This window comes from Nuphar pumila, chromosome 5, assembly GCF_984573655.1.
Source record: "Nuphar pumila chromosome 5, dmNupPumi1.hap1.1, whole genome shotgun sequence".
Lineage (NCBI taxonomy): Eukaryota > Viridiplantae > Streptophyta > Magnoliopsida > Nymphaeales > Nymphaeaceae > Nuphar > Nuphar pumila.
Genome location: NC_143253.1, coordinates 107,004,838 through 107,015,302, shown reverse-complemented (window position 1 = coordinate 107,015,302; position 10,465 = coordinate 107,004,838). Strand labels below are relative to the sequence as shown.

The following is a 10,465-nucleotide window of genomic DNA, read 5'->3' as shown; positions in this document are numbered from 1 at the left end:
AATTAAATCCAAAACTAAAACTAAACATATCTCTGATTGAAAATATCGATCCGAATCCAACAATAATCCGAACATATATATCTGAATCCAGTCCAAATACATTTTAGATCTAATTTCAAGAATCCATATCCCGGAATCAAATGTCAGCTTCAGACATGATTGATTCTGACAGAACATATTTGTTCCCTGACGCGATTTGGACCTGACAATATGCATTGGATCCAGGGTTGGGCCTCAGTTGGAGATCCAGCCCCCTACTCTTTCAAGAGATTGCCTTACAATTCACTTGCTTGACCGTATTTCTGAAAAATACCATAAAACCATAATATTTTCATGAAAATTAAAAATGGAGGTTAGATTATGGTACACTGAAGTATCACGATTTTATCATTAAAAACTCACACAAAAGCAACATTTTCATTTTTATTAGCATTTTCTTAGGAAAGCATTTGGTTTCATTATTTGATGTACATTTAAGAAAAAGAAAGAAAATTTTATATAGAAGCAGCGAACTAAAGAAGATGAAAACAAAATATTCTTCTACATTTTTTTTCCAAAGGCAATATTCTTCTACATTATGACAGAAATATTTGAAATGTAAATTCAAGCAACAGAAACACATTAAAAATCAAACCTTTCAATGGTCATGCAATAAATTAACAATTTAGGCATGAAAATTCTTATTAACAAAGGGGGTCACCTCAAATACCTGAACATCCTCTTGTACAATCAATAGACAGAGGACAAGCTTAAGCATATCACTCACCATTTTTCACATTGGAATGAAACATCTTATACTTTGTTGCAAAAGATCCTCTTTCTTGGAGCATAAGGCTGCTGTCCTATGCCTTCAATGTACAAAATTTGACATCAAGAGAAACCAAACTTTAGTAGCATAATCTTCCTTTCCCAGCCAATGACATTGCCAGTCCCAATGTAATTTTTCAGGGGCCACCCTCTTGACAATATCCATAAAACTCCCCAGGTTACAACAGTACTTGGGCATGCCTAAACCAACCACCATTTTAAGAACTCTTGCTCCAACTGCAGTAGCCATGCCAACATCTGCAATGCTCCGTCTTGCTGTTATACAGATCTGGAGATGTTGCTGGAAACAATAGAATGAAAAAAGTTGTGCAGCCAAACGCAAAAGAAATCATGACCAGTGCTGCAGAAAATAATAGAAATAATAAATATCTGCAAATGACAGCTAATAAGGACATGTTTCTTGACGAAAAAAAAGGTAGAAGACAAGCTCAAATATAGAAATCTCAGTAATATGCAAAATGTATCAAAATCATGATCCTTCATCTAAACAACTTTCACAAGGATTCGGAACATTCAGAGACGAATGAGATGCTATCCGTGCTTCCCTTCTTTGCAGGCTAGGGCAGTCAACTAGGGTTTACTATCTAGGAGGGGTCCATAAGTGGACCCCATTCCTAAGCAGGTTCCTCGTCGTCAAAAAAAAAATGGCGTGATTCTCTTAAAGGCAGGTTGAATGTGACAGCCAGCAGTGTACATGAGCAAACCCAAGATTGGGTTCTTTGAGATTGGCTTCGTGTTGCATGTAGCAAGCTTGGCTGTTTGTGTGTGTGTGTGCATTGTGTGATGTTTGTTACTTTGTTTTCACAAGGAACAGGACTTGAACCTGTCACCCCCTGTATGTAAAGATGACATTGTATAATTGAAACAAAGCTTATCTTATAAAAAAATGTATAAATATTCTGCTTTTTAGCTTTTTAACTTTTTAATAAAATTACAAGCAAGCTCATCAAGCTTTTAGTGGGCCCAAGCCAGGCTTAAGGCGCTGCTTGTTTATTAAAGGATTAGGATGGAGCTGAGCTCAAGCCCCTCATGAGAGCAGATCTTAGTCTGGTCTAGATTTATCTGAATAACTTTTGCATTCAAACCATCCACATATGGTGGTATGTTTGTAACACACACAGAGTCGCTTCCAGGAATCAGAAATTTGTTGAAGTGGCTAAGGGGGCATAAGAAAACTTTATAGAAGGATGAGGACAGAGGACAAAATTAATGGGCTAACAAGACCATATTAAACTTAAACGAATATGTATCACAAGAATTATAGCTCCAAATCAATAATCCTTTTATAGATTTAAAACCAAAAAGAAAACAGTAACTCATAATGTTTCATAGTGAGAACTAATTTCATTAACTAAACTTTAACAGGACAAGACCAATTATGCAAGCACAAGATTGTCAAGATATCAACTTTCTAAAGTACATCACTAAAATGTATAAACATTGCCACAAGTAAAGTTGTGCGATGATTGGCTTCATAAGTAACAATTCAAGAGAGATCGGTTTGCTGCACCTTAAACACCAAACTTATGAACAAGGATACAAAATGTTTCTTGCTCCAGCAGATCAGCAATTCAGCATAAATGCTCCAGTTTTATAGTAACAAAGGGGTCCAGCAGATAACCACTAGATAACCCAATTTATCCACTTTTGAGATGCAAACCAAGAGATACTTAGCATCAGAATGTGCAACCATAGAACATTTCTGGAACACGTGAAGTTAATCATGACCAAGAGAAAGGGATCACAAACATGTTCGAAGAAATAAAAAAGATGCGTACCACTCAAACATCACTGTGCAACCAAGCTGCACACCTGCCATACACTAGAAATTAGTCTATTGATATTAATCGGATCAAATAAGATGCAAGCAGATAATTGATACATTTGCAAACACAGAAATAAAAAGCAGAATTTTACATTTTAATGACTTTAGTATTGATACCAAACTTAGTTGTCAAGATAAATGAAAATACTACCTAATGTTTCTAACAATAAGCGTATGGCAATATCACAAATTTCAAAAGCCCTAATTTATTAAGAACAAGAACTGACACTGCACTGGCACTTCAACTTTACCACCTAAACCTCCATAACATGACCACACCATCAGTCAGGTGCACATTTTCTAGGTCCCAATAGCTGGTTATATAAAAATTATATTTATACTAATCCCTGAAAGAACAACTCATTGATTACATGGAAGTGTAAGGAAACGGCTTTGAATATATTAGGTTCAATAATGAACCAATACACATGCACATGAAGTGCGAATATACCCACTAAAGGGGAAAACACAAGCACATAATGTGCTAACACATAAACCCACAAAGGGGCAAAAATGCCTATAAGGCATAAGTTGATATTATTGAAAAGAGGAAGGGTGTAACACCCATTACATGGAGCAAAAGCTCCTCCAAAGGAGTGAATAAATTACAAGGGGGAGACCCCTATTTATAACACAAGAGAGGAGCCACATAGGGGGCTCCCAAAGGAGTCGTTGGGAGCCCCCAACGGTCACAAAATGTGACCGTTGGGGGCTCCCCAACGACTCTTTGGGGAGCCTCCCTAGGTGGCGCAAACCACAAAAATGAAAAAATAAAAAAGAAAAAGAAAAAAATAAAATTACAAACATATTCCAAATGGAATATGCATAAAAAAGGGGAAATGACTAAACTACCCCTATGCCTAATAATAGAGAAATATATATTTTATATATATATATATATATATATATATATAATTAGGAAGATACATATGCATATATACCATATATGTATATGTATCATCCTTTATATATATAAGATTACAAAGATTGAATGATACATTTTAACAGGAAGCACCCTTTAGAAACTTGAATACTACGTTGGCCTTATTGTTCGATGATGGAAAACCCAGTTCACTAAGCATGCAATGAGACATTGAATACAGTTTGTACTTTCCTAAACCCCGTCCATGTCTTCAATAATCTCTAGCACTGTATCCATGTAGAATTTTCAACAGGGAAAATCAAAAGCAATTATAATACAAGCCAATTTGGACATTCTTAAACATGGGGGACAAGAGGAAAAGCATAGGAATAGACGTATCTGATACAGATGCTTTAACTTTTACTGTGTGTGTCTACTATAGTATTGTTTGTCCTTGTGTCTCTCTCCTACATGGGCATACAACATGGAGAAGAAAACTGTAGTTCTAGAAACAGTAACTAATATCGGTCCTGCTAACATCTTCACAAGCATCTTTTCCTATAAATCTCACAAAATATTGGGAAAAAGAAAATCTTAGAAATATGAAAATTCAAGAAAAGTTTTTTTTTTACAAAAATCATAAAAAGTGGAAAAGAATCGATATGATACCAAGAATAGAAATTTTCTTGAATATCTTTAAAAAAAATGAAATCTTTCAGGATGTTTTCAAATTCTCTGCCAAGTTTAAAAAACGGAGTTTTTTTTCTCAAAATCGCCGAAAATAGATATTTTACATAATCTTGCAAAAGTATCTGAAATTTTTCAAAACATCAGCAGTATTTGTAACTGAATCTAACAGATTATTAATTAGGGTAATCATCATGACATACAGAATGAAGGTATTGTGAATAAACCGATGATGCAGTGACTCCACAGGAAGCATCAAAAAATAGGAAGTGAGATAAATATGCCCTCAGCATTCTCATCCAGATTTGTCAAATTCAATGTGCATGTGTGACTGTGTGTGGCATGTCAGGATACATGCATGTGTAAATGAACATGCATGTGCTCCTAAGCAGTGGCCTCATCCAAACTTATAAAATTCAATGTACATGTGAGGGTAGGTGGGGGTGCACATATGTGCGAGTGTGAGCATGTGCCTGAGGAGTGGAAGAAGGTTTGGGCACAAACATTTGCATGCAAAAAGTAAATGAAATGTTTCTTAACCATTTAGGTGACAAATATGGATACAAGAATTGATTTCACTCTATGTCACAGGGATTCGGCTAGCAGGGTGCCGCACCCGCGTCGACGCGACTCGACGCGGGTGCGGGTGCGGTTGCGGCACCGGGTGCGGTCAACCCGATCCTGGGTGCGTTGACCGCACCCAGGATCATTTCGGTCCATTTTTTTTTTTGGATTTTTTTTTTAAAAAATTTGCCCTATGCTGCGAAATTTTTTTTTTAAAAAAAAATCTGTTGAGAAGCAGCTGTCAGCTGCTCGATTTTTTTTTTAAAAAGCAGCTCTGTCAGCTGGCTGACAGCAACAGCTGTCAGCTGCTCCATTTTTTTTTTAAAAAAGCAGCTCTGTCAGCTGGCTGACAGCAGCTGCTGATAGCAGCAGCTGTTAGCTGCTAGATTTTTTTTTTAAAAGCAGCTGTCTGTCAGCCAGCTGACAGAGCTGCTTTTTAAAAAAAAAATCGAGCCGCACCCTATATATATATATATATATATATATATATATATATATATATATATATATATATATATATATATATATATATATATATATTGACATTTTTGCCCCTGCTGCACCCCCGCACCCGGGTTTTTTGGAAGTCCCGAATCCCCGCGCCCGCACCCGCACCCATGTGACATAGTACAAATATCCATCATGTATTGAAAACTTTGAGTCATGAGAATATCTATTTATAATGCAATTCTTCTAGATGTTCTTAAAATTAGGATAAGACAGGTATAGCTCCTGACAATTCCCAAATCCTATAATCTGAACAGACATAGTAGTAAGGAGGCTATTCTTTCGATTAAGTGCATCAACTACCTTGTTAAGAGTTCTAGATTGATGCCTAATTGTGAAGGTAAACACTTGGAAGTAGCTAACTCACTTAGCATAACGAGTACTTAGCTTTCGTTGACTATTAGGGTATTTTAAAGCTTCATGGTAAATGTACAAGACAAATTTCTTGTAAATAAGGTAATGCCTCCAATAGCAAAGGGTTTGTACCACTATATAAAACTCTAAATCATATATGGGGTATTGGCATTTAACTTATGTCAGTTTTTTACTAGAGAAAGGTTAAGGGCAACGATTTTTTCTCAAAATCACACCAATTTTCACATGAGAGGCATCACACTCAACCTCAAATACTTTTGAAAAGTTTGAAAGAGCTAGGATGACAGCATGGGTCATCTTTTGTTGAATAAGCTGAATAAGCTAAAAAGCCTTATCAGTTGCAAGCGTCCATCGAAATACAGTACCCTTAAGACATTTCGTAATAGGAGCCATAATGATACTAAATTTTTAAATGAACCTACAATAGAAGGTTGTCCACCAATGAAAATTATGAAGATCCCCTAGGTGGGGGGTCTTAGGGGGGCAGCGCCCCCCAGAAGAAATTTTTTCTTGGGCTTATGTTTGAGACCCGGTTTCTTTTGGATCAGACCCGATTTGTTTAGGTTTAGGGTTGTCGCCCTTGCCTTTGTATAAATTATTTCTTTTCTTTCTCTCTTGTAACAGTCAAAAAAAGAGCAACAAAGTTTTTCTTTTGGGCGGTCGTGGTTTTAGACTCCCTCTCGGATTTGAGGGGGAGGTTTTTCCACGTAAATCTGTGTGTTCTTGTTGTGTTTTGTTTGATCGTTCTTGTTAATTGTTACCTTCGGTTGTTTCTTGCTCGCGGTTTTCCTAACACCTATATCCACTCTTTATCATCTTTTTGGATGGGATAGTTTGAATATCATGGTAATTTTACAAATTATTAGAATATTAGTGAAAAGACATCAACCCAAAAAAACTGCTACCATAATGATTGTAATAATCAACTTGAAGATCACATCCTTTCACATTACAAAGAGAAGGAAAAACATACACTTTGAGGAGCTCCAGAAGTTTCACCATAATGAACTTCATTGAATCCCCTTTAAATTTCCATCATTTCCATTTGATGCTCCATCACAACCCCCTGCATCTTGCCGCTGTAGGACAGAAGACCAAAACTTGCACTATGACAAACTGAAAATGGTGGACATGATCCACAGGTAATGCAGATATAACCCAAAATTGAAAGGAGAGAAAAAGGAAGCAGTTGATCAACAACACATTCCAGGACATTATGGGAGCTCAAAGAGAGAGCTTGTATTTGGCAGCAGTATTAGAATCTTCCATCTCAAAATTTCATGAGTTAATGAAATTTGCAGCCAATAATGTTAGCATGTTCATAGAGAATCATCTCTAGATACTGAATCTCCATATATTCAATGGATGCAAAATGGACTTTTACAAATTTGAGGTTGAATAATGTGAGACTATCTGAACTATAGTGTATGAGATACAAGAAAATCTTTGTTCAAGTCACAATCCACAATCATCAGCAATTTCAGCAACTGACACTGAAGGATGTATCATAGCAACAACCATATCAGGACATCCTTGTCTATGACTAAGCTATTATTGCAAACAGCTCTACTAAGGTCTTCCATACAAATAATTCACACATCTATTGATCAATTATGCAGATGAACCTGTTACATTGACTAATCATCCTCAGATTCTTCTCACATCAGGTCCAGAAGGCCCCAGAACCCTTCAGACAGGATTCTTTAAAATTAGTTAGCTACACAAACGACTCTTCTAGCAGGAGAGTGAAGAAAGTCAGCTACTCATGCCAATGTTACAAGACACATCTTCTAATTAAAGTCTGAGTTGACAAATGCTATTGACGACATGTTGATTTTCAATATTTACATCCTCGTTGCAATGATTATATAGCTAAAGAGAGAGACTCTAACTCAAATATATGACCATCTGCCAAACAAAGAAATGCATAACAAATTAACAAGAGTTTTGATATATATGTATATATCAAACCATCAAGAACTGAAGCAACTAATGAACTTCGAATACACACAATAAATGACAGCAATATGGCTCATCTTTTTGTTCTCTTCAAGATGTACTTGTTCTAACTTTGTTGTAGAACACCAATGAGTTCCCACTTGAATGAAACAGGTTTCATGCCATCAGAATTCTACTTATATATTGCATTCAAACAAATAATACATTAACATTGTCGTTGGGAACATTCTCTTGAGCTCTAGACATGAGAGAAATATCATCAACAGCAAACAGGCAATCAAAGCTAAGTATGATTATATCATACACTAAAAGTTTGAATTAGTGAACCCATAAGAAAACATGTTCATAGACTTTACCATTCTTTTGCTTATGTATGGTTGTAACTTAAAGCACGGCTCAGGAGCATCTGCCGAAGCATCTCCAGTCTTGAACTTTCTTCTTTCAACCTCAAACTCCCTTCGAGATTCCTTCCTTGAACCTGATTGCCAAACCCTTCCAAAGTTTGGGAGCCAGTCAGTATTCGAATGATTCACGGCCTCCCCTCTTCTTTCTTTGTCAAGTTCAGCCTTTCTCTTCTCTGCCCATGCTGCTCCAACCCGCTCAGGCTTCCTCCGCTTATGGGACCTTGATGACTTATGTGATTGAGAAGCGCTGCTACCTGTAGAATTTTCTGCTCTGACAATGTAAGTTGTTTCAAGATCTCCACTCACCTCTAGCCAAGGAGGAAGGACTCCTGAGTGCACGTTTGAAGTCTGATCTCCAGGGAGGGGATGAAGCCGGGTCAAATTCTCCAATGCTAAGTGCCCAAAAAGAAAATGAATGAGAAACAAGATACCTCCACTGTAAAGTAAATGTGTGAAAAGGATCTCATTTTAATATGCATTAACGAGTTACCCATGAAATCATTATTTCCACCAACAAGTCCTTGTGTTGTACCATAAGAGGAATACAATCCCAAAGCACCACCACTTCCACCGTTTATTTTATTAACCTGGATAAGCAACTTAGGTAAATAACAAGAAAAACGCATGCCCATAAGACGACGGGAAAAGAGAATGCAACTCAAATTTTACAGGCATGTTAGACATTACAACCAATCATGTTAAATCATATATATATATATATATATATATAATTGATCAAAGCAAGTTCACCATTTCTGGAGATGCAAAACCCAGGCCTCCTCGAGTATGCTGACCATTCATATAAGCTGCACATTCATCAAGCTGGTTAAACAAATAGAACAACCACTTCATGGAAAAGACTAAAAATCATAAACATGCAAGAAAGAACAACATCTTAGCCATATGAGAAAAAAGGAAAAAACAGGAAAGGCTCTAACCGATCATTTGTTGGTTGGTGCTGCCAAAACCGCTCGTAGCATCTCCACCCATTCGGTAAGGTACCTGATAGCTCTCATGCGTGAAGCATTGTAAAGGTAGAACACCATCACAAACATTACTAGTTTCGAAAGAGTGGGTCATAGTTTTTTGAAAATTAAGCATATCTAAACCATGAACGCCGTTGAGGATATTGTTTGGAGGACCAACATTGCCACTATTGGGCGACGACAAAACACCAATTTCAAAGCAACGCTTTGAATCCTTCTCAGAACTATTCCTATCAGAACTACTAATTCGATTGTGGATATTGTTAGAAGGCCCGACACTGCTGGCGTTTGATGACGATTTCCCGCTCTTCATCGACTGACACCGATCCGTCCACTGCATCAGCAAGCAAATTAACATCAACTACGTTTAGCATCCATCGAACCAACACCTCCCAAAGAAAAAGAAAAGCAAAAAGATATTAAATTTCATGAATTCAATACGCTACTGGTAAGTGGTAACCCATCAATGGCACCAAAAATGCTAAAAACAGAAGCAAACTTTTGTCAGAAGAATCAAATAAGCAAAACCCCAAAGGAGATCGCTCTCACCTTTGCAAGTTCCTCCTCCGAAATCCTAAACTTATCCGCCCGATCGAGTCCCGCCCCGTGTTTCCACAAGAAGGACTTCAACGCAACCAAATGCTCCGATCCAGCGAGATGATTGATTGCGCTGCTACTGAAAACCACCGTTGTTCCAAAAAACGCATCCGGAATTCAAATCAAACATAGAAGACGAGCAAACAGACGGGACAGTAGAACATAGAAACGGAGGGAAAGAGAGAAGGGAATACCAGGCGAACTCGCTGTCGAGCTCGTCGACATCGGCCTCGCAGACGGAGCACCAGAATCGGTTCCTTCCGGTGTCATCGCGGCGGAGGAAGCTAGGTTTTTTGAGGAAGAAGCGGACGTCGGCAATCTTGGAGAGGAATCGGGAGAGGAGGAGGGAGAGGGCACGCTTGTGCCTCGGGAAGTAGACGTGCTGGCGGGCGTCGTTGTGGTTGATCCTGCAGACTGTGCAGAACTCGAATTCCTGCCCTCCTTTCCCCTTCTTCCCCATTTTCCCACTTTCCCTTTCCTTCTTCTTCTCGTTCCCAAACAGAGGAATTCTTTCCTTTACGCTCTTCTCTCTCTCTTCTTCTTCCCGCGGTAAAAGTATTTATAGGATTGGAGATTCTGAAGAGAACTTCGGATTTTCCTCAAAAAGCTCTTCCTTCAGATCTCCGTTTGAAGGATTTTGAAAATCCTTCGCTATTCCGACCCTTCTTTTCTTCTTGGACTCGCGATTCCGCGTTTGGAGAAGCGACGGGAAAACGGAAACTTTCCTGGGTTTTCATGGGAGAAGAGCGAGGACGCGACGCGGCCTTTCAGTATCTGCCTTTGCTGCTAGAAAGCGTCGGTTTGGATTCTTTGGAATTTGGGAAAAGGCAAAAACACAAATTACTGGAGGGATAGTGACACAGATACGACT

At 38.0% G+C, this 10,465-nt stretch overlaps 1 protein-coding gene across 4 annotated transcripts; it reads right to left on the bottom strand.

Moving 5' to 3' along the window:
* Window positions 1–1,025: 1,025 nt before the first annotated feature.
* LOC149838034 (coiled coil protein) lies at window positions 1,026–10,123 on the bottom strand. Of its 4 annotated transcripts, XR_016431931.1 has the most exons (9): window positions 9,789–10,123; window positions 9,547–9,673; window positions 8,950–9,331; window positions 8,762–8,817; window positions 8,502–8,598; window positions 7,964–8,403; window positions 6,622–6,727; window positions 2,607–2,640; window positions 2,419–2,530 (listed from the first exon to the last, which is right to left on the bottom strand). XR_016431931.1 is itself a non-coding variant. In XM_090006326.1 (8 exons), the coding sequence occupies exons 1-7, from the start codon at window positions 10,052–10,054 to the stop codon at window positions 6,659–6,661; spliced, it is 1,437 nt and encodes a 478-aa protein (XP_089862452.1). In that variant the 5' UTR covers window positions 10,055–10,123; the 3' UTR covers window positions 2,571–2,640; window positions 6,622–6,658. The 4 variants fall into 4 exon arrangements, 3 of the variants coding, with proteins under 3 accessions (XP_089862453.1, XP_089862452.1, XP_089862451.1); XM_090006326.1 differs by lacking the exon at window positions 2,419–2,530 and having other exon boundaries at window positions 2,571–2,640; XM_090006327.1 differs by lacking the exons at window positions 2,419–2,530; window positions 2,607–2,640; window positions 6,622–6,727 and adding an exon at window positions 1,026–1,168.
* Between the last annotated feature and the right edge of the window lie 342 nt (window positions 10,124–10,465).